The following is a 25,329-nucleotide window of genomic DNA, read 5'->3' on the forward strand; positions in this document are numbered from 1 at the left end:
ACAACTCTGCAAGTGCTGCATAAATTGAAATTTTAGCTTTCTTTGACAGTTATTCTTATAAACTTTCCTTCAGTAGTTTCCACCTTGCCATGTCCCAAGCTTCTTCAAAATCATGTACACTTGGGTGTACAATTCAAGCAACACGGTCGACATTGTTCAAGAATTTTACTTGGTTGAATTTCAAGGTAGCATAGAAATTTGTGGGAAACAAAAATATAGAAGGATTTCTTACAATCTGTTTAACATTTAGTTTCTTTTAGAACAAAAAAAACACAGAACGCAGACTTGGCATCGCCTTGGAATAAACTTAAGCAAGTTGCAACAATTGTAGGCAGCAGTGAAAGAGCCAGCCAGTTTTCAGAATTCATCCAGAAATAATAGCCTCTCCACTGTGTATCACATTACGACGTAAACATCTCTTTCCTTCTGAATCTTACATCTGCTTTAAGCTATGAATTGAATATGACAGAGTTTGAACTGTCAACATTGCCCAATGGAACCATTGCTTAAAGTCCCATCCGTGCTTTTAACCACTGGCCCAAGTAAGTCAATTCTTCAGCACTGATGCTGTGCTGAAGCCCAGGGTATGCCTGCAATATCATGCACCACCGCAGCAGCTAATTAAGCTTCCACCCAACTTGACATATACACGTACATGTGTGTGTGTGTGTGTGTGTGTGTGTGTGTGTGTGTGTGTGTGTGTGTGTGTGTGTGTGTGTGTGTGTGTGTGTGTGTGTGTGCGCACACAATTGTAACGTGTCAGCGCACATACACATAGGAGCTGACACTTCAACCTATGTCCCTTTCTTGGAAAAGTTCAGTTTTTAATATGCATTGTACTAGGTTGCAGGAGATCATCACCTTGAACTCGCAATTAATCCCATGACTTGCAAGCAAAGGTGGACCTGCCTGACCAGCTTCAAAGTGGACGGTTGGATCATTCATACCATGTTGCCAAAGGAATGGTATCTGGCACAGGTAACGAGTTAGCTATGTAAGATTGAAAGGACATTAACATCAAACACGGTTCATAAAAACAGGAGCGAATTATATGCGAATTAAAGACTAAATACAAAAGAGAATTAAGTGTTCCCAAATTAATTCTTGGCAAAAGTGCTTGACTTTAATCATAGGCTGGGTTCAAATGGGCCGGCGGCAAAGGCAGGGGAAGGGGCATGCAGAGAAGATGGCATTGCCTGATTGGTGTGCCCTCAAATCTGAGCTTCAGGACCCCCTCAAAATTGGGCGACAACCCCGGGAGGCCCCCCCCCCCCCCCCCCCCCCCCCCCAAAAGACAAAAACTTCCACCCACCTTTTCAGCGGCGGTCCTGGGGGCCAGCTTATCGTCTGTTTGATTTTCCATCGTTGATTGAAGGTCTTGTGAGCTTTTCTCTGCATAGCTCTACCGCCTCTTGTGAACCGGGAGGGTGGAGGCAGTTCAGAGAGAGATGGCTGCCGGCGCTACTGTCTGAACTCACCCATAGTCTTAATGACTTAAGCAACGCTTTGCTCAGATTCTCTCTGCTATTTTCTTGTTGGTCAATTTCTTTTATATACAAATATATATATATATATATTTATATATATATACATACATATATATATATATATATATATTTTATATATATATATATATATATATATACATACATATATATATATATATATATATATATTTATATATATTTATATTTATATATATTTATATTTATATATATTTATATATATATATATATATATATATATATAGAGAGAGAGAGAGAGAGAGAGAGAGAGAGAGAGAGAGACGAGAGATACGAGCCTTGCAGGCAAGCTCAATATAAGATGTGGTACAAAGCTTCTCTCTTACTATGCGAGAACAGGGCAACCCCCCAACCCCCCCTTTCACTTCTCTCTAGCTGCCCGACTCCCCATCTGCCACCCACGACATCAGGCCCAAGAGTCAAATGGCCTAAAATAGGGCGCCCACCAAAAATGGCCTGGACACCATGTGGGCACTGCCCAAGTTAGATATTCAAGAGATGAACGTCACAAGGCCAGGCACAGCCACAAAAAAGCCCTCTCCCCTAGATCTAGACCTCAAACATAGTAACAGGGGACGCCCTTTTTCGGGCTTCCCATCCCCACTTCCCGTCCCGCCCTCTTTTTTACACTAAAAATCCATTTGAGCCCCGGCCTCCGTTCCCCGTCCCGGAATGCGTCCCTTGTGACTGTGCCTCAAACCCAAGAGATGACCCTCTACACTCTTAACAACTACCAGGACTTAAGATGCCAAGGTAATGTAGATAGACTGCCAACCTCATTCTTCCTTGTGAACAACTTCATCCTTGTTGTCAATGCTTTATATTACTAGTACCTACCAAAATACCTTCAAAAATAACTAGACTGAGGGTTCCAAAGTTATTGAGTCGTCACCAGCACACGACCTTTGGTGAAGTCATAATCTTGTGTAATATCAATAAGAGCAATAGGGTGCCAATGTGGCAACCAAAAACTTCCTAATAATTCTACACTTATATTGCAATATGGCAGCACTCCAAAAAGGTTTGTGTGTGTGCGCCTAGCACGCTCGATGGCAATAGATATGGCCCAAAGGTATGGCCACATCAGCAAGGTCATCATAGAAAAATGGTGGTTGGCAGTCACGCCATGGAGACTTGATGGTTATAGCCAATGATGGCTCAAAGCATGTACTGCAACATTTTTTATCTTTCCAAGACTCTAGAGTGAGCATGATCGTATTGTGGATAAATTCAACAAACAGGCTCATTTCGTAAATTGTACCAATGAAGAAGAAAATGAAGGCCGTTCATCTGGTAAAGTTGTTTGTCTCGCATTTCTTTCGGTTGCATGGGATGCCTAAGTCTATCGTGTCAGATAGAGACCCCCGATTAACCAGCTCGTTTTAAAGAGCCATTTGTGAGAATGTGAACATATGCTTCAGTTTTCTTCTTCACTTCATCCACAGTAGTCAGAGATAACTAACTAGACTTGTTAAAACTGTCTATCTCTAAAATTAAGTCTCAGTGGGAGAAGTATCTACCATTGGTGGTCTTTACTTATAGCAACACTTTCACACTTCGACAAGAAAGCCACCATTTGAGACTGTCGAGGGTGGCAAAAAGGTTCCGCCTATTATGTGCACCAAGGACAAGATTTTTCAGGAAGATCATTTTGTACGCCATCTGGAGGCTGCTTGTGCTAAGGTTAAGGAGGCTTTAGAGAATTCTCAAGAACATCATAAGAAAGCAGCAGACAAGCATCGCCACAACTTGCAGTTGAAGGAAGGTGATTGGGTGCGGTGCTTCTTAAGTTTAAGAAGGCACGCCTTAGAAAGAAGAACCATAAGAAGAAGCTTTTCCAAAGCTATGTATAAGATACTATGGGCCCTTCCACATTTCTGAAAAGATCACTAAAGTTGCCGAATACTTGGGAAGTTCACCATGCATTGCAGGTTCGTCTATGGAGACCTTTCAAAGGTGAAGTGCCAAAGAACAAGGAGCCAAAGGTGTCACAAAGTGATGACATGGCATGCCCAACTAGTGGACACGAGAAACTGAAAAGCTGAACCTAGAAGAACTTTTGAGCACTGGCCTAGCCCAAAGTTATCAAAAGCTTGACCCATGAAGCTGATTTCCGTAAAACGCACTGACATGCTGACGTGGCAGACCGTACGGACGATGATGTGGCAAGGCTGTACAGATTTCCGCGTTTTGCCTAGTGTTGCCACGTGGCTGCACAGATTTCTACAAATTACGCTGGCAGATTTTGGAGTTCTTGGCGCTAGCTTTTGATATCAGATGCTTTTGGGTGGGTTTAGTGCTTTTGGGGCTCTGCTTTTAGGCATCCCTTGTACTGTTTATAAGCATCCTTGGGGCCTCACTCTGCAGAGCATTTAGACGCAAAGTCTGAGAGCAGAGGACCCTCGGGAGTTGTACTGTTGCGACTCGTAATAATAAAGAAATAGCGGAAAGGGCTCTCTCTCTCTCTCTCTCTCTCTCTCTCTCTCTCTCTCTCTCTCTCTCTCTCTTCAGTGATTTTGTTCGTGTGTTGCTATTGACTTCTCGCTTCGAGTGTCCAAGCCTGTAACAATGGTATCAGAGCTCCGAAAGATTCTTCTTCTACAGAGGATCCGATCCCTTCTGCAGCACACATGGGTTCTCGCGGAGAATTATTCTCGCGGAGAATTAGACAGAAACAACACCCTTATGCGGGGAGGTGACAAAAAGATGAAACTTGACGCAAGAACTAAAGAAAACAATGAAGATTTAGGCAAATTTCGGGTGAGAAATTTTGCCAGAGCGGAGTACATCCCTTCTGCAGCACACATGGGTTCTCACGGAGAATTATTCTCGCGGAGAATTAGACAGAAACAACACATAGGTGGTAAACCAAAGGCTTCAAGGTAGAGCTGCAATACATTTGGTGACTCTAACAGTTCACTCTCTTCCATCCACTTTGCATCCATAGGTGGATAGTTCTTGAACTTCACCAAATATCGCCTTGTAACCTTGCCTTTGACTTTTCTTTCCTTGTGTGCCATGATCTGTTCTGGGACCAAAATTTCATCAAGCTCTTCAATTTCTGGCTACTCTTTAACTGGCATATCCTCTGGCACATAACCAATAAATGGTCTGAGAAGACTCACGTGAAAAGCATTGTGAATCTTCCAGTTCTCAAGCAATTTCAGCCTATAACTGACGTCACTGATCTTCTCTGTTACTTGACAAGGCCCATAGTAACGCATACTAAGCTTTGTAAACAGACTTTCTTTACCTTTTCGCTTCTTTAAGCGTGCCTTTTCAAACCGCAACAGTACCCAGTCACCAAGTGAAAACAGCAATTCACGACGATGGAGATCACCAACTTTCTTTTGCTTTACCTGTGTCCTTTCAAGGGCATGCTTTATCTTTTGGTACATTTCATCCATATTCTGTTGTTAGGTGCAAGGGAATGAATGTTGTTTTTTCTCAAGATTAGTGATCTTTATTGCTCAAGGTTCCTTTTAGTTCTTAGGGAAATAGAAAGCTTTCCGTCTTGTAGAGTGTTGTGGTCACGAACAAAGTGAGTGGATATTGTGCGTGCAAGTGAATGAGACTGAGAGAAGGAGAGAGAAGAGATACGACACCCGAGAGGTTGTAAAACCCTCCTCCGAAGGCCCCACTCTCGTCGGCGAGAGTGGTCTACTTTGATTGCACAAAGGTGTACAATGCGTATGCAATGGACTGATGCAACTTTGACTATGCCGATGACGACGACGACGACTCGATGGCTGAAATCTGTAGTCTTCTATCTGCTGTTTTTCGGGGCTGTTTCGGTGGCTGAAAATGACTGTTTTGGCTGCGTTTTTATGGCTGAAAATGGGGGAACATTTGCAACCGATCTGGGGGCTGATCTGCTACTGTGTATCTGCTGAAAACGGTGTGTATCTAACTGCTGAATTTGCTGATCAAAAAAACGCTGAGATGACTAGTCCCAAAACGCTGAACTGGGCAGAGGTTGGCTGGCGTTTTGCAAGGAAAAACGCTGCTGAAGCTGTAGCGTTTTTGTAATGAAAACGCTGGCTGAATGGTGCTGTGGGGATCTGCTATGGCTGGGCTGCTTCTTCAAAACGCCAAGGCTGAAATAACCAAAAACGCTAGAATGTTGATTCTGCAAAACGCTGGAGAAGCTGAATCTGCTGGCGATGGTGCTGCGGGGGAGTACTGCTGAGAAGCTGCCTGTTGAGCGGGAAGCTCCTGCTGCCTCTTCTGCCAAAAAGTGCTAACTTGGGTTTGCTTATATATTAACTTAGCAAAATTGCCCTACCTACTTTTGTTGGAAAGTCACTTAAAAATAATAACTGAAAATAACCAAAAATAGGAAAATAGGCTAAATGCACTGGAAAATTCCCCTAACTGATGCTAATGGATTCTGATGGGAATTCCGATGATCATGCTGTGTGCAACCGGAGGATATGCATCTATGCTAAGTGACTGGGCATGCACAGTCTACGAATAGACTCACAAAAGTGCCAGATCACTACTAATCTAAACTGACTGGACTGACTGAACCCTGTTGTGGTATAGCTTGTCCACGGACACATAGGGTTGGATGTGTCACGTGACATCCCCTCCTTTTCAAAGTGAGGTATTGGTACTGAACTGTATGGCGTCGAGGGAGATCGCCAACAGCATCCGGAATCTTGGAAGGGACTCTTCGCCGGCCCACTTTGCTGTGTAGGTCGAGCGGTACTTGAACTTCATAAAGGTCTGCAACGCTTGCTTCTTTGGGCCGCGCCGAAAGCGACACAAAGTCTTCTGAATCTCCTTCCTTGCTTCAACTTCGTCTAGAGTCCTGCTTCTTTGTTTTTCAAGAATCTCCATGGCTAAAAATTCCTGAAACCATCTCCAACACAAAACCATGAACATACCCATTCCATGTAAAGTGAAGAAAAAAAATCTTTTCTTCTCTAAAGACTGTGTATGCAATGTAGATGAACATAGAGACGGAGTGACAACCCGTTCATCAAACACATGCAAACAATGAGGTCGAATCTTTTCTGTTTGATCGAAATCAATCAACTGTGGCAAATCACAATGGAAATGCCCATGCTTGGTGCTCATACAATCATGTGCTCTTTCGGAAACTGTGTCATGCCAAGGAAGAGACATGGAATGTGACTTCCTGACACAAACTTTTCAACTTTTCATGAACAATCCGCATACATTCGTGCTCATCCATGATAGAAACGTGCTCAACATACAATATGTCATGCCTAGGAAAAGGGATCACATAACGATGTTGACTAAAATACAGGAAATCTTCACGAATGAAACACTCGAACAATGCGTGTGTATCAATCATGCGAACACATTATACTTCTTGTGAGGGTTCCTTGGACCAAGGCTCGAGAGCCAAGATCGCTTCTTCGGGATCTATCGAATCAACTCGACTCGACTCGAAAGCCAAGATCGATTCTTGGTGATTGATCGATTCTACAACGAGGTTAGCTTCGCTAGAAAAAGCATCAACTAACACATCATCCTTGTGAACAATCACATCTGATTCATGCCATTCATCATGCTTGGCTTTATCATCCAAATCATTATGCAAATCATGGTCAATCAAATCATCATCATGCTTCCCATAATCATGCAAATCCTGTGTGTCATGCTGTGGAGAAAAAGAGACTGAGGGAGGCTCCTGATCCCGAATCCTTTCAACCTTGTCCTGCATATTAGCAATGAGAGATGGAGAAGGAGCAGTGTCCACTCCATGAAAGACAGTAGGCGAATCACTTTTGGCATTGAGAGTTAAAGTGCTAGCCTCCCAATCAACGAGAGGGTTTATTTCACGAAACCATTTCATGCCTAAAATCATATCACATCCTGAGAGAGGAGAAACAACAAATCTTCTAGTGAAGGCAATCTGTTGAATTGCAAACAACACATCAAGGCACTCCTTCGTGATGAGAGCGTCCATACCAGGACGAAAGCCAAAGGCCTCGATAGGAGATCTCGGACGAACTTCGAGGCGGGCTCTCTCAACAAGAGAGGGGCTGATCACATCATGCATACTACCTGGGTCAAACAATATGACAAAACGGTGCCCGACGTGCGACCATAACATTTAATGAGAGAATCATCAATGGAAGGGTCTTGAAAAACTTTGGGCACAATCGTGTTATCATTCATTGCATTGACAGATGTAGTGAGTGTTGTGGGTTCTTTAGATTCATTCGATTCAAGCTTAGGACATGTTCGTTTTATGTGACCCTTAATGTGACAATGAAAACAACGACCTTAGAATAAGTGCTTTGTTCTTCCGACGTGATGTAACCTCCTACAATTCCTTGTGCTACCTTTTCATCTGGAGTAAGCTTAGGTTTAGCAATTGTGTTAGCCTTACCCTTAGATTCATTAAAGGAATTCTTTGATGAGAAATTGTTGGAAGATTGGTTAGAAGAGTTATCATTCTTACCGTTCTGCGGGTTCTGAGAAGTCTGCGAGGTACTTGTGGAAGTCTTGTTCTCCTTAGGCTTTCCCTTGTTGTGCTTCATCTCCTGTGCGAGAGCAATCGCTACCGCCTTGTTGAGATCGATTGGATCAAATACCTCGACATCGTACTTGATATACTCGTCCAATCCAAAGAGAAAAGCCTCTTTGCGCTCTTCATCCGACATGCGTAGTTGGGTACCTAGCTGCAAAACACGATTAGAAAAAGACATGACTGGCATACCATTTTGCTTGAGAGCGCGCCAATCGTCCTTCAATCGTGCAAGGTACTAAGGTGGCATAAACCGCGCCTTGAGCTTGTCTTGGAAATCAGCCCAACTAAAAGAGAGGGGCGTGAAATCGTCGGCTGCCTCAAGGTGTGCGGCTAGCTGTGCCTCTTGCCATGCGTGGTACCAATTAATGGCATCACCGGCAAGGTACATAGCTGCCGTCAAAACTTTGCTATTTCCTGTCTTCTTAGTTGTCGCAAAATAAGCATTAAATTGATGCAACCAAGAATGAATAACTGTCGCGTCCATCTTACCGTCATACTTACTGAAAGTCAACTTTTCTGTGACTGGATGGTTGGAATCCACGTCGTGGCTTGCGCCACTTGACGAACTTCCACGATCTTTGGGTGGTTCGGTCTTCGAGGCTAGGATGTGGGAAATAAATTCTTGATGATGAATCTCCCTTTGAGCCTCTCGTTCATCCCGCTCGCGTTCGAAAGCAAGTCGATTTTCTTCTTGTTTTGCGGCAAGAGCAAGGCGCTCACGTTCCTGAGCGACGCGATTTTCTTCTTGTTTTGCGGCAAGTGTGGCGTTTCTTTCATCGCACTCGCGGTCCTTGGCTTCTTGTGCACGGTCCTTTGCTGCTTGTTCTTCTGCTTTGCTTGCGAGTTGTGCCAATGCAACTCGATTCGTTTCTTGTTGTTGTGCCATCATGTCCAACATTGACTTGACCATCATCTCCATAGGAGTGAGGACAACTCGTGGCGTAGATGGCGAAGGGGGAGGGTTGGAAAAATCTCCTGGTGGGGAGAATCCTTCGTCGCCTCTCTCATGCTCATCACTTGAATGCAAAGTATCCATGCCGCTTCGGGTGACGACCATGCACTAGGATCTTTGGTTCTTAAGTTCACGAGGACCTTGGTTCTTGAGGGTCTTGAGGTTCTTGAGTTCTTGGGTTCTTGAGGATCTTGAGGTTCTTGAGGGTTTCTTTCGCTTGCAAATCGCGTTGGAGAAGGATCTTCTCTTCACCCGAGTTCTACCCTTTTCTCCGGGCGCACACCTTGGTGGCCTTGCGCTCACACCAAGGTTGCTTTTTCCCACCTCACGTCGATTGACCGGCCGCTAAGTGCACGGTCCGCTCTCAATGAGTGAAAAGAGACACAAGGGGAGGCTGGACAAGCCCTTCTTTCTTAGGATTCCTGTCACTCTTCAACAAAACACGATTAGGAATCGCCACGCCCAAGTAACCTTGAGTTCGTGCGATCGCAACAAGCAAAAAAAATATTGTGGTTCTTGTGGTTCTTTCCTTGAGTAATGCAGAACACTTCCAAAGCTCTAATACCAATGCTAGGTGCAGCGGAATGAATGTTGTTTTTTCTCAAGATTAGTGATCTTTATTGCTCAAGGTTCCTTTTAGTTCTTAGGGAAATAGAGAGCTTTCCGTCTTGTAGAGTGTTGTGGTCACGAACGAGTGGATATTGTGCGTGCAAGTGAATGAGACTGAGAGAAGGAGAGAGAAGAGATACGACACCCGAGAGGTTGTAAAACCCTCCTCCGAAGGCCCCACTCTCGTCGGCGAGAGTGGTCTACTTTGATTGCACAAAGGTGTACAATGCGTATGCAATGGACTGATGCAACTTGGACTATGCCAATGACGACGACGGTGATGACGACGACGACTCGATGGCTGAAATCTGTAGTCTTCTATCTGCTGTTTTTCGGGGCTGTTTTGGTGGCTGAAAATGACTGTTTTGGCAGCGATTTTATGGCTGAAAATGGGGGAAGTTGGAACATCTGCAACCGATCTGGGGGCTGATCTGCTATTGTGTATCTGCTGAAAACGGTGTGTATCTAACTGCTGAATTTGCTGATCAAAAAAACGCTGAGATGACTGGTCCCAAAACGCTGAACTGAGCAGAGGTTGGCTGGCGTTTTGCAAGGAAAAACGCTGCTGAAGCTGTAGCGTTTTTGTAATGAAAACGCTGGCTGAATGGTGCTGTGGGGATCTGCTATGGCTGGGCTGCTTCTTCAAAACGCCAAGGCTGAAATAACCAAAAACGCTAGAAGGCTGATTCTGCAAAACGCTGGAGAAGCTGGATCTGCTGGCGATGGTGCTGCGGGGGGGTACTGCTAAGAAGTTGCCTGTTGAGCGGGAAGCTCCTGCTGCCTCTTCTGCCAGAAAGTGCTAACTTGGGTTTGCTTATGTATTAACTTAGCAAAATTGCCCTACCTACTTTTGTTGGAAAGTCACTTAAAAATAATAAGTGAAAATAACCAAAAATAGGAAAATAGGCTAAATGCATTGGAAAATTCCCCTAACTGATGCTAATGGATTTTGATGGGAATTCCGATGATCATGTTGTGTGCAACCGGAGGATATGCATCTATACTAAGTGACTGGGCATGCACGGTCTACAAATAGACTCACAAAAGTGCCAGATCACTGCTAATCTAAATTGACTGGACTGACTGAACCCTGCTGTGGTATAGCTTGTCCACGGACACATAGAGTTGGACGTGTCAGGTGACATCTGTACATATTGATCTGCCTGAAAGATCTTTTCCTTGGTATGCAAAATGGGAGGAACTTTCACATGACCTTCGACAATTTCAAAAGGTGCTTTGCTTGTTGAAGAATGTACTGTGTTATTGTACGCATATTCAACCAACGGCAAATACGGCTCCCACTTCGCCTTGTGCTCTGACACATAGCACTTAAGGAGATCCAAGACAGTAGAATTTGCCTCTTCTGACTGCCCATCTGTCTGTGGATGAAACGACGATGAGAACTTAAGCGTAGTGCCCATATTCTCAAATATGCCTCTCCAAAATAGACTTGTCATCCGTGGGTCACGATCACTGACAATCGACTGTGGAATACCATGGTACTTGAAGATATTGTACATAAAGAGACATGCCATATGATCTGGTTTTATCTTCTTCCTAATAGGAATGAGATGAGCTTGCTTGCTGAATCTGCAAATAATAGTCCAGATTCCATCATTCCCTGTCTGTGTTCTTGGAAGATCAAAGATAAAATCCATATCTATGCTTTCCCATGGTTTATCTGGAATCGACAATAGCTGTAACAGCCTTGGTGCCTTTTGCCTGTCAAACTTGACCTTTTGGGAAATCACGCATGCTCGCGCAAAGGCATCCACATCTCTCCTCAAGGTAGGCCAATAAAAGAATGTCTCAACCGCTTTTACTGTAGCATCTATACCACGATGTCCTGCATACGGTAGGACATGACTCTCTACCATGACCTTATGTCGCAATGGCCTAGTGACACAGAGTCTACCATGCATCATCATAAAACCATCTCTGAGGAGGTAGTGCTCACGGCGTTGTCCTTCCTGTAACTGTTCGAAGATCCTTGCAAAGTCTTCATCATTTGCATATTGTTCCTTCATGTCATCAAGCTCATGATGATAAGGAATTGACACAGCTGAAATTTGTGGCTTTCTTGATAACGCACCAGCCACAACATTCTTCTTGCCTGCCACATGCACAATCTGGAAGTGAAACATGGAGAGAATGTTTGCCCATCGCATATGCTTTTCCGATAGCTTTGACTTTGTCAGAAAGTATCGCAAGGTCTCATGATCCGTTTGGACAACAAAATCAGCACCTAGCAGATAGTGTTTCCTACTTAAGAGCGCATGAATCACAGCCAGTAACTCTTTTTCATAGACCTGCATGGTCATCTCTGGCCCTTGCAAGATTCTACTCTCATAGGCTACTACCCTGCCATCTTGCATTAGCACTGCACCAATGCTACTGCCACAAGCGTCACACTGAACCACAAGGCAAAACAATGACTGAATCTGAAGTCATCTTTTTTTCAGAGATTAAAAGCTGAAATCTCTTTCTGGGTCCATCTGAAAGTGACCTCTTTCTTTTGCAAAGCATGTAAAGGTGAAGCAATCTCTGCAAAGTTGCGAATGAATCGTCTGTAGTAAGAACATAGGCCTAAGAAGCTACGGACATCGTGCACAGTCCTTAAAGCTGGCCATGTCTTGATTGCTTCCACCTTCGCAGGATCGATTCGGACACCATCCTTTGACACAATGTGTCCGAGGAAGTGGATCTCTTCCAAGAAGAACTCGCTTTTCTAGCCATTGATGAGCAATCTGTTCCTGCGCAACTCTTCGAACACAATGGTCAAGTGATGCCTATGCTCCTCTTCATTCTTTGAGTTCCACCTTCGCAGGATCGATTCGGACACCATCCTTTGACACAATGTGTCCGAGGAAGTGGATCTCTTCCAAGAAGAACTCGCTTTTCTAGCCATTGATGAGCAATCTGTTCATGCGCAACTCTTCGAACACAATGGTCAAGTGATGCCTATGCTCCTCTTCATTCTTTGAGTAGACTATCATGTCATCAAGGAATGTGCCAACAAAGTTTTGATAGGGACGGAAGATCCTATCCATCATCCTATTGAACGTAGCAGGAGCATTCGTAAGACCAAACTAAGAACTCATAGAGACCAAATGTCGTTCTAAACGCAGTCTTATTCTTATCCTCAGGCCTAATTCGAATCTGACGGTACCCACTTTTAAGGTCGATCCATCTGAAAATCGCCGCACCCTCTAGGCGGTCAAGAATATCATCAATCCTTGGAATAGGGAACCTATTCTTGATGGTATTCTTATTCAACGCACGGTAGTCAATACACATGCGCCACGAGCCATCCTTTTTCTGTACTAAGAGCACTGGAGAGCAATAGGGTGACGAGCTAGGCTGAATCGGCCCTTTCTCTAAGAGCTCCTCCACTTGGCTCATAATCTCTTTCCGCTGCACCTCACTAACCCTATATGATGGCCTATTTGGTGGGCTACAACCTGGCACCAAATCAATCGCATGATCCTCGGGCCTCTCCGGCGGTAGTTGAGACGGTAATGAATCAGAAAAACAACCATTAAACTTTTGCAAAAATGCTAGCCTGTCTTTATCTAACACAGATAAATTTGACTGGCAACTATCTGAAACATCACGCGCAAAAACCAAGTACGCAGAAAGATGATTCTTTATTACAGAAGTGATAGCAGAAGCAGATACAATAGGGACTGACTCTCCTTTTAGCTTTACATCCAAGATGTGAGTTTTGCCCCTATGCTGTACAGTGATCTTTTTGTTGTAGGCATCCAAGACTCCATGTACTCGGAACATCCAAGGGATCCCCAACAAGACATCACATCCTTCCAGTGGCATGATGTAGAACTCTTATGTGTCCACATCCGACTGAATATGCAGACGCAGCTTTCCAATGATGGGAGTAACGCACTCTGAATGGCCAGGACATGCCAATCCAGCCTCTGCGGTATACCCCATCTCTTCAGCTCTGATGCCCAGCTTCATAGCTAATTCTGGCGTGATAAAGTTTGCTTTGGCACCTGGATCAAAAAAGATAAGTGCCATCTGGTCTCTAACTTTACCCCACGCTCTGCATAACTCACTGGCATACTAGGCCTGTCGCCCAACATGTCTGGCACTAAACCTGCCGAGGACATAGGCTTCTTTCCTTTCCTGTCCTCTTTGTCATCTGAGTCAGGTGGCCTCTTCTTTTGTGGATAGTTGGTTGCAAAGTGAACAGTCTGCTCGCATATAAAGCACTTATTTTCAGCCATCAAGACCTTCTTTTCCTCGGGCGTCTTACGCATAAAAGGCTTCCTTTTCTGCTTCCTTGCCTGCGCTCTAAAAGTCTCAGCTGAACCTTTGCCTTTATTGAACCTAGCTGGCCCCTGGGACGCTTCAAGAGCAGCTCTCGTAAAGGGCTGCTTTGCTGAATTTTTCTTTTTCTGCCCTCCTTTCTCGTTGCTCAGAAACCCACTGTCTTCTCCTTTCAACAAGGCAAGACCAGTGTTAGCAACTTCCATAAGCTGAGTGAGGGTAGCCACTCTGTTCTTGGTACAGTAATCGCGAAGCCCTTTAGGCAACCCACAACAGTACTTCTCAATCTGCTCTGTCAATGGCACAAATCTGTAGGAGGTCACTGAGAGTAACGCTCTACAAAACCTCCTATTGTACTCCAGCAAGCTCTTGCATGTAGCCGAAGTAAGCTGGTGCCAATCTGTAATGACATCGGCTTCAAATTCATCTGACAGCCAAGCAGCTCCTGCATAAGCTGTATCAAACTGTTGGAGGAAAGTGAGAGCCTTTGCTTTATCCTCGAAGCCACTAAAGGTGCTGAATTTCACAGTTGCACCACCTTCTTTGTATGGTTTTGGCTTTTCTAATGGCCCCAAATTGTCATAGGGAAGCATCTGCAACATGGGCACTGTAGTAGGGACCATCTGTGCCCCTTGGTCATTGAGATTCTGCATCAAAGGTGCCATAACTGGCTGCTGTCCAGAAAAACCAGCCATGCCAAAATTGACATGTGGCACCCCAAACTGGCCCTGATTGCCCTGAAAGCCTTGCTACATGCCAATGTTACCATACATGGGGTTTGGCGTCATGCCATGCATACCCCCAAACACTGTTCCCGGCATGTACTGCTGGCTTCCAAGCGCATAACCAGCCATACTTTGGAACACCGATCCACCCCCGAAATACCCAGGATGTACCGTGGGTGGTGGAAAAACCTGACGCATTGCCTGGAGATTGGTTCCCTGTCCATTCAATGCAACATTTTGACCCTGAAAGGTGGCGGGTTGAACTGGCAAAACCTGTGGAGTAGGGATCCTTGCCATCTGTTCATGGTCAGGAGGGACCTGTCTAGGAGCCTGACGTGACTCTGCAACATGTGAATGCTCCCTGTCCTGCTCAGTCGCATGGGGGACCTGGGCTTGAGCCTCAACGGGCTCTGTACGCTGAGGGCATTCCCTTGCCTGCTGTGACTTTAATGGTGCTTGCAAATAATCCATAAACCTGGGATTCTGCACCAATTGAGTGAGGACATTCACAGCAACAACTAATTGTGACCTCAACACATCCTCTTCAAAGTGCCCAGTCATGAATCCTTGAACCTGTTCATGCTGCGCATTCACACGAACAAAAGGCGTAGACAATGGCGGTTGTGAACTCTCGCCAACTTCATGCTGTAAAGGAATAGCCTGTCTACCCTGGGAAGAGGAACCCTCTTCTCTCGCATTGTTTGTCGTGTCAGTCATAGTGTAATTCCAAGTTCCTGTGCTTTGTGTCTTCGCCGCAAACCAACCAAGGCTCTCTTCTTAAAGAAAAAGTGATCTTATCCCGGCAATGGAAACATGAAACCGGCCCGTGGGGCGGTAGACGTTAGCTTTCACCCGATTCTTCAACACTTCACTTTACGACACAAAGCAATGACTTAAAAGGAACCTGTAACTGAGACTGAATTACACTTCAAGGCAAATAGCACGGCCAGAAGCTAGAATGCTTCCAAGCAGACAGCGACACATGTAGGCCCCAAAGGTTGGCGCCCCTTTCGGTGTTTCTTTATTCTTTAACAGAGAGAGTAAAAGCTGTGGTTCCCTACAAGCTTCCCCGCACTATCTGGGCTGAATTCCATCTGTTCTGGCCCGATTTCGGCAACATAACTGTACTAGGACCCTTCACAGTCACTATCCCTACGCATTAGATGACTTCCCCAACGCATTAGATGACTTTCCCGACGCATACGGACACTTTGCAAAACCTGGCGAGAATCTGCAGCACGCTAAATTCTCTGTTTTTCTGCCCCGAAAATGCACCAGATCACCTGTACAGCGGTCCCCTCGCGTCCCCGAACCTCCTGGGGGTATTAGGGACCGTTTAGGGCCGAAACCCTAAACCTGCAAAAATACACAGCAGGCTGTAATTCCCTGTTTTGGGCTCCGTTTCGTGTGCCGGTCGCATCCGCAGCAACATACTGCTCATAGGGGGGGGAGAGAGAGCAGTGCGTAGCGTGCAGGGCATCACTCCTGGCACCGCACTGTACATAAGAGGGAAAGGAAGCACTCCATAGCTCTTGCAACCTATTGCAATCCACCTACAGCTGAAAATGGCGCCCCCTCCCTCTTGTAGACTCCCCTCAAAGTGGCAGAAGTGCTCACAGAGTCACACCTCGCCGAGTTTCCGACTTTGGCCAACTTGACTAAAAATATCTCAACTGGTGCGTCAGTTGACTTGGCAGCAGAGCAATAAAATGTTCCCCTTGTCATTCCAGAGCTAATGACGCGAACACATTTCACGGCCCAAAATAGCAGTTCCCTAAATTTTAGGAGATGCTTCCATGGCACTCACATTGGTCATCTGCAAGGTTGTTTCCGTACGTACGTACGGTATGGTTCCGTACCGTACGGTATCCGTACGCACCGTACGATTCCGTACGTACCCAAAAAAAAAAAAAAAAAAAAAAAAAACCTCTGAAAAAATAAACCTCTGTAAAAAAAAAAAAAACGCCAACAGTGCCTATTCCCCGTGGTCGGATTAGGTGGGCGAGGCCTTTAATAAGTCCACCTATCCTATATTGGTTATTATCACAACAGAGAATCGGAGAGTAGAACAGAGTCTCTGCACAGAGACCAAGGAAGGATTTGCCGCCACCGATAAGGTTCTTTCTCCCTCCCTCCCTCCCTCTCTTTGTGTTTTGAGTCTGCAAGGAGGCACTCTAGAGTCCTGACCTCGCGAAAGATTGTAAGTTTTGTATTCAACTTGGAAGTGTGCGTTAATTGTGTTGCAGAGTTATCTAGCGGTTACTTAACTTGTGGGGTGATTTTAAGTGTTTTTTGAAAGTTGTGGCTATGTTTAAGTATTGTGCAGTGTTTTTAAACTAGATAGGTTGTATATAAATTTGAAATTCTTTGTATTTTTAGCTTTTAAAAAATATACTACGAATTTTACGTACCTTATGGCCCAATCCATACGGTACAACGTACAGTACGTACCGAACACGTACCGAATACTACGTACCTTACAACCTTGGTCATCTGACCATCAATCACCACTGGAACCACATCAAAAATTGCAATGTCGACCAGCTATCAGGTGATTTACACTTGTAGCCCCATCGTGGCTAACCTTAGTCCATTTGCCCAACTTCAGTGCTCACTGGCCGTCCGGCCTAGACTCTCACTGTCCGCCTCACACCATGCAACTCGGGCATTGGCATTTCCAGAGGGGTGCTTTAAAACAAGTCAAATAAAATTCCCCCAAGAAGAAATCAACAAGTAAAGTTGCCACAGACTCGTGACACGTGCAAGTGTATGAGACTGAGAGATAGAGAAAGAAGAGAGATACGACACCAGAGACATTGTAAAACCCTCCTCCGAAGGCCCCACCCTCTATGGCGAGAGTGTTCTACCTATGATTGCAAAAATCTCTACAACGCTTGGACTTGCCGACGATGTCGACGGCGATGAGGACGACGACGAGACGGGCTGAAATCTGAGAATGCTAAGGGCTGAAATCTGCAAATCTTTATCTGCTGAATTCTGACTCTATGTCAGTGACGATGTCGATGACGACGATGGGACGACGACGCGCTGAGCTGAAACTGTAAACCTTGTGGAAACTGACCGGGCGGTGGGGAACTGCTGCGGGAAGGTGAGATTTGCGAGGTTCGGGACTTGATCTGCGATGTCTAAGGGCTGAAAACTGAAAACGCCGAGGTTTCTTGAGTTTCTGTCGCGGAGAATCTGCAAAACGCTAGGGTGTGAAGCAGACGCAAAAACGCTAGGGCTGAAAATTTGCAAACCTGTCGTCGGTTGTCTTTCTAGGCAAAACGCTAGGCTGATCTGCTGTTCTCTTGCAAAAATGCTAAGGCTCTTGCTGTCTTGTGGTAGCCGAGGCTGATCTGCTAAGCAAAAACGCCAGGCTAGTCTTGATGAAAAACGCTAGGGCTAGGGGAGTCGGCTTGGAGGAGAAAACGCCACCAAGGGAGGTTCTTGCTGAGAAGTAGCCTGTTGAGCACTGGTGCTCCTGATGCCTCTTCTGCCAATTAGTACTAGTCTAGGTTTGCTTATATACAAACTTACTCAATTTGCCCTACCTACTTTTTAACAAAAGTCACTTAAAAATAATAAGTGAAAATTGTCAAAAATAGGGAAAATAGGCTAAATGCACTAGAAAATTCCCTTGAAGGATTCTGATGGATTCTGATGGGAATGCTTATGATCATGCTGTGTGCAACCAGAGGATATGTATCTACACTAAGTGACTGGGCATGCACGGTCTACGAATAGACTCACAAAAGTACCAGATCACTTCTAAATCTAGACTGATTGGACTGACTGAACCCTGTTATGTTGTAGCTTGTCCACGGACACATAGGGTTGGATGTGTCACGTGACATCCCCTCCTTTTCAAAGTGAGGTACTGGTACCGAACTGTATGGCGTCGAGGGAGATCGCCAATAGCATCCGAAATCCTGGAAGGGACTCTTCGCCGGCCCACTCTGATGTGTGGGTCGTGCAGTACTTCAACTTCATAAAGGTCTGCAACGCTTGCTTCTTTGGGCCGCGCCGAAAGCAACACAAAGTCTTCTGTGGCTCCATCAGTGCTTCAACTTCGTCGAGAGTCATGCTGCTTTCTCTTCAAGAATCCTCCATGGCTGAAAATTCCTGAAACCACTTCCAACACAAAACAAGAACATACCCATTCCATGTAAAGTGACTAGAAAAAATCTCGTCTTCCTAAAAGACTGTGCATGCAATGTAGATGAACCAATAGACGGAGTGCCAAACCGTTCACCACACACACCCAAACAATGAGATCGGATCTTTCTCTTTTGATCTAAAGCAATCAACTGTGGCAATTCACAACGGAAATGCCCATGCTTGGTGCTCATACTTTCATGTGCTCTTTCTACGACTGTGTCATGCCAAGGGAGAGACATGGAATATGACTTCCTTGAATGCATACTTTTCAGCTTTTCATGAAAAATCCGCATACATTCGTACTCATTCATGAGTAAAACGTGCTCAACGTACAGTATGTCATGCCTAAGAAAAGGGATCACATAAAGATGCTGACGAAAATACAGGAAACAATCACGAATGAAACACTCGTACAATGCGTCCTGACAAATCATTCAAACACTTAGTACTTCCTGTGAGGGTTCTTTGGACCTAGGCTCGAGAGCCAAGATCGATCCTTCCTGAGGGGGTTCTTTGGACCTAGGCTCGAGAGCCAAGATCGATCCTTCGTGATTGATCGAATCTGCAACGAGGTTAGCTTCGCTAGAAAAAGCATCAACTAACACATCATCTTTGTGAACAATCACATCATCTTCATGCAACTCATCATGCTTGTGAAAAATCACATCTTGATCATGCAAATCATCATGCTCATCATTATCATTCAAATCATCATGCAAATCATTGTCATTCAAATCATCATGCTTGTCTTTGTCATTCAAATCATCATGGTATCATTATCATTCAATTCATCATGCTTATCATCATCCAAATGCTGTGTGTCATGCTTTGGAGAAGACGAGACCGAGAGTCTCCTTCTCCTGAATCCGTTCAATCTTCGCCTGCACATTAAAAATGAGGAAGAATGAACAACGTTCTTGCGATCCAATTCTATTTTTCTTTCTGTGTACTTGCGATCAAATTCTTTGGCCTCCAAGCGTAATTGCTCGCGCTCACGCTCCATGGCTACCATTCTTGCTTCGTGCCACGTTGTCATCATGTCCATCATCGTCTTGCACCAAGGCTCCATAGGATCTGGTGCAATCCTTGGCATAGATGGGGAAGGGGGAGGGTCGGAAAAACCTCCTGGTGGGGACAATTCTTCTTCGCTACTCCCATGCTCACCACCTCCATGCGAAGTATCCATTCCGCTTCGGGTGATGACCATCCACTGAAGTCTTGGGTTCTTAAGTTCACGAGGAACTTGGGTTCTTGCGGGTCTTGGGTTCTTGAGGTTCTTGAGGGTCTTGAGGTTCTTGAGGGTTTTCTTTCGCTTGCAATCTGTGTTAGAGAAGAATCTTCTCTTCACCCGAGTTCTGCTCTTTTCCGTGGGAGCACCCCTAGGCGGCCTTGCGCTCACACCAAGGTTGCTTTTTCCCGCCTCACGTCGATTGGCCGGCCGCTAAGTGCACAGTCCGCTCTCAATGAGTGAAAAGAGGCACAAGGGGAGGCTGGACAAGCCCTTCTTTCTTGGGTTTCCTATCACTCTTCAAAAACACGATTAGGAATCGACACACGCAAGAGAACTTGGGTTACGTGCAACCGCAACAAGCAAAAAAAATTATTGTGGTTCTTTCCTTGAGTGATACTTAACACTACCAAAGCTCTGATACCAATGTAAGGTGCAGCGGAATGAATGTTTAAACTTTGCTCAAGATAAGTGCTCCGAACTGTGCTCAAGGTTCCTTTTTGTTCTTATGGAAGGGAGAGCATTCCGTTCTTAATGAGAGAGTGCAATGATCACAAACAAAGTGAATGGACACTGTGCGTGCAAGTGTATGAGACTGAGAGATAGGAGAGACACGACACCAGAGACGTTGTAAAACCCTCCTCCGAAGGCCCCACCCTCTATGGCGAGAGTGGTCTACTTATGATTGCACAAATCTCTGAAATGCTTGGACTTGCCGACGATGTCGACGGCGATGAGGACGACGACGAGACGGGCTGAAATCTGAGAATGCTAAGGGCTGAGCTCTGCAAATCTTTATCTGCTGAATTCTGACTCTATGTCGGTGACGATGTCGATGACGACTATGCGACGAAGACGCGCTGAAAACGCAGATGCTGAAATCTGCGTTTTGCGGGCTAAAACTGTAAACCTTGTGGAAACTAACCGGGCGGTGGGAAACTGTTGCGGGAAGGTGAGATCTGGGAGGTTCGGGACTTGATCTGCGATGTCTAAGAGCTGAAAACTGAAAACGCTGAGGTTTCTTGAGTTTCCGTCGCCGAGAATCTGCAAAACGCTAGGGTGTGAAGCAGATGCAAAAACGCTAGGGCTGAAAATCTACAAACCTGTCGCTGGGTGTCTTGCTAGGCAAAACGCTAGGCTGATCTGCTGTTCTATTGCAAAAACGCTAAGGCTCTTGCTGTCTTGTGGTAGCCGAGGCTGATCTGCTAAGCAAAAACGCTAGGCTAGTCTTGATGAAAAACGCTAGGGCTAGGGGAGTCGGCTTGGAAGAGAAAACCCCACCAAGGGAGGTTCTTGCTGAGAAGTTGCCTGTTGAGCATTGGTGCTCCTGATGCCTCTTCTGCCAATTAGTGCTAGTCTAGGTTTGCTTATATACAAACTTACTCAATTTCCCCTACCTACTTTCCAACAAAAACCACTTAAAAATAATAAGTGAAAATTGTCAAAAATAGGGAAAATAGGCTAAATGCACTGGAAAATTCCCCTGCAGAATTCTGATGGATTCTTATGGGAATGCTTATGATCATGCTGTGTGCAACCAAAGGATATGCATCTACACTAAGTGACTCGGTGTCACCAGCGTGTGACTACTATCTATCCTTTTTGTTGATTTCTTTCTTATTACCTATTTACTTTCACTTTTTGGAAACACCCCTCGGGAAATCTAACTGCCCTGCATTGCATAGCTAGTGTGGAACTGTCCAGAAGGAGTCCAGGCCTGAGGGCAAGAGAGCACTAAGGTTGGACAAGGACTATGGTTAGCCAAGTGGGGTCATTGACTAGCCAAAGTGGAATCCTTTGCTACAGAGGCTACATTTCAGTTTTGGATGTGGCCGCAGTGTACAAAGAGGGTCGGATGACCTAGAAAGATACAATGGCAGCATCTCCTAAAATTTAGGGAACTGCTATTTTGGGACCTGAAAATGTGTTGGCGTCATTACCTCCAGAATGACAAAGGGAACATTTTCTTACTCTGCTGTGAAGTCAACTGGGCAACCGGTTGGGATATTTTTAGGCGGCAACCCCGAAACGGGAAAATGCTTGTAAATGTGCCAAGTGGCACATTCTAGTGCAGTTTCCAATGCAAGAAGGAGTTGGCGCTGAATTTGAAGGGAAGAAGGGCTCATTTGCTGATTTTGTCACAGGTTAAGAGCTATGGAGTGCTTGCTTTCCCTCTTATGCACAGTGCGGTGCCAGGAGTGATGCCCTGCACGCTACGCACTGCCCTCTCTCTCCCCTTTGGCAGTATGTTATGCCCCTCTAGTGGGCTCTTCATTTGACCAATGTACAGTTGCGTGGGTTCATGCGCGATTGCCGAGGCAAGAGCCTCTTGCACAGGTACTGGATTAGCTAGCAGCTAATCCCCCCACAGGTACAGGTGAATTCGGAGAGGTTTCACGCCAGAAATCTCGTCCGATTCAAAGGGCAAGTAGCCCTACAGGTGCGGGAGCTCGAGGACTTGCTAGGGATGCGACCGGCACGCGAAACGGAGCCCGAAACAGCGAATTACAGCCTGCTGTGTATTTTTGCAGGTTTAGGGTTTTGGCCCTAAACGGACCCTAATACCCCCAGGAGGTTCGGGGACGCAAGGGGACCGCTGTACAGGCGATCTGGCGCATTGTCAGGGCTGAAAACAGAGAATTCAGCGTGCTGCAGATTCTCGCCAGGTTTTGCAAAGTGCCCGTATGCGTCGGGAAAGTCAGTCAATGCGTGGGAATACTGACCGTGAAGGGTTCTAGTACAGTTATGCTGTCGAAATCGGGCTGGAACAGTGGAAATTCAGCCGAGTTTGTGCGGGGCAGCTTGTAGGAACCACAGCGTTTATTCCCTCTTTTGAACAATAAAGAAATATCGAAAGGGGCGCCTAAGTTAGGGGCCAATCTGGTGTCCGTCTACTCATACAGGTGCAATCTAGCAACCTGTATCCCTCTCCCCTTTGTTGTGTCTTGAAAGTACAGGTAAAATAGACGACTAATAATGGGTGAAAGCTAAATCAAGGTTTAAAGTAAAGTCTACCACCCTTTTTGGATTGAACAGGCCGGTTTCATGGTTCCATTGCCGGGATTAAATCACTTTTTCCCATAGAAGTGAGCCTTGGTCAGTTTTGGGCTTGAAGACACAAGGGATCATAGACCAGACACAGGGAATTGCAATTATGGCTGACAGACCAGATGATGTGACTGAAGAGGTTTCCTCTTCACAGGGTCAACAGACACATGAAGTGGGTGAGTCCTCAAGACCACCACAGACTGATGATGATATATTCAGGACCCAGTTGGCTACTGCTGTGGCTATGTTCACACAAGTAATGCAGAATCCGAGGTTTTTAGCCTTTCTGCAACCTCCGGTTCCGTCTCAGCAAGTTGGGTCACTGGATCATATTCAAAAGCCTGTTAAGGCTCGAACACAGGTGATTCATACCGCACAGTCAATGGAAACACCCGTACACTTGACGGAGAACATGCAGTCTCCACAACGTATGCCTAAGGTGCAAGAACAGGTGGCTGAGATGCCAGTTTTTCAAGCTGTACCAATTCAGCCCGCCACTTTTCAACAGCCTATAGCTGGTTCTAATGGGCAGGGAAGCAACTTACAGGCTATGCAACAGGTCTTCCCACCACCTTCAGTACACCCTGGCTATTTTGGAGGTGGATCGGTATTCCAGAGCATGGCTGGTCATGCACCTGGAAATCAGTTTTATACGCCAGGAACAGTGTTTGGGGGTGCTCAAACGATGATGCCTAACCCCATGTACAGTGTCATGGGTATGCAACCAGGGTTTCAAAGCACTCAGGGCCAGTTCGGGATGCCACAGGCAAATTTTGGTATGGCTGGAATTACAAATCAGCAGCCAAATATGGCATTTCCAGGTCAAGTTAATAGCGGCCAAGGAACACAGATGAACCCTAATAGTGTTCCCATGTTTCAGTCACTTCCATATGACAATTTAACGCCGCTGGAGAGGCCAACTCCGTACAAAGAAGGTGGCAAAGGTGTGTCATTCACGACCTTTACAGGGTTTGATGACAGGAAGAAGGCTCTTTCATTCCTCCAGCAGTTTGATAAGGCCTATGCAGGGGGAAACTTTACAGAGGCTTCAAAGGTCCGCAAGGCAGCCACTTTCTTGACAGGGAATGCGGGACAATGGTGGACAACTTTATTGCTTCAAGGGCAAGCTCCGTCCACATGGATTTACTTTAAGCAGATTTTTGCAGCAGCATGGTTATCTGATGATTTCGAAGCAGATGTCATGACAGAATGGCACCAGCTTAATGCTGCCACTTGCAGAAATCTGGATGATTACAATCGGAAGTTTTGGAAAGCTCTACTTCCAGTAACTTCCTATAGGTTTGTGCCATTGACAGAACAGATAGAAAAATACTGTTGTGGCCTACCCAAAGGATTGAGAAAATACTGCACAAAGACCAAAGTCACTACTTTGACGCAGCTCATCGAGGTAGCAAACACTGGCAATGGTTTGCTCAAGGGAGAAGATTGTGAATTTAACACTGGCGTCAAGGCAGGATCAGGCAAGAAAAATTCAGCCAAGAAGCACGTTCCCAATGAGGCTCCTAAAGGGACTCAGGAGTCGGCCAACACAGGGAAAGACAAAGCTACGGCTGAATCAGAAAAAGGACCAGCAAAGAAATGGAAAAGACGTTTTCCTCGCAAGTCAGAAGAGCAAAAGAAGGTCCTGAGGACAGAGAACAAATGCTTTATATGTGAGCAACCTGGCCACATTGCTTACAATTGTCCTACAAAGAAAAGGCCAGCTGATTCTGAAGACAAGGAAGACAAGAAAGGAAAGAAGCCCATGGCTGGTCTAGTGCCAGATATGGTGGGCGACAAGCCAAATTCAGATGCAAGTGAGCTTTGCAGAGCATGGGGAAAGGTTAGGGATCAAACAGTGCTTATCTTCTTTGATCCAGGTGCCAAAGCCAACTTCATTTCCCCAGAATTGGCTTCAAAGTTGGGAATCAGACCTGAAGAGATGGGGTATACAGCAGAGGCAGGTTTGGCATGTCCTGGCCATACAGAGGCTGTGACACCCATCATTGGAAAGTTGCGTCTACATATCCAGTCCTATGTAGATGCTGAAGAATTTTACATCATGCCACTGGACGCATGTGATGTGTTGTTAGGTATTCCTTGGTTGTTTCGTGTACAGGGAATCATGGATGCCTACAACAAAAAGATCACTGTACAGAGCAGGGGAAAGACTCACATTCTGGATGTAAAGCTTAAAGGGGAGTCTATTCCTACTGTATCAGCTTCTGCTATTACTTCTGTAATGAAAAAGCATCTTTCTGCGTACTTGGTTTTTGCACGTGAAG

At 45.5% G+C, this 25,329-nt stretch overlaps 1 protein-coding gene across 1 annotated transcript in view; it reads right to left on the minus strand.

Annotated features, from left to right (window-relative positions):
- Positions 1-268: 268 nt before the first annotated feature.
- LOC147444298 (carboxylesterase SOBER1-like) overlaps positions 269-25,329 on the minus strand; it is a 52,805-nt gene continuing 27,744 nt past the window's right edge. Inside the window, exons 5-6 of the mRNA XM_086526970.1 lie at positions 862-969; positions 269-590 (exon numbers count right to left, since the gene is read on the minus strand). Coding sequence (XP_086383096.1) covers positions 507-590; positions 862-969 — 192 coding nt within the window. The 3' untranslated portion in view covers positions 269-506. The remainder of the gene's footprint in view (positions 591-861; positions 970-25,329) is intronic.

The sequence above is a fragment of the Adiantum capillus-veneris genome, chromosome 13, assembly GCF_014529385.1.
Source record: "Adiantum capillus-veneris isolate H3 chromosome 13, ASM1452938v2, whole genome shotgun sequence".
NCBI classification, from domain to species: Eukaryota; Viridiplantae; Streptophyta; class Polypodiopsida; order Polypodiales; family Pteridaceae; genus Adiantum; species Adiantum capillus-veneris.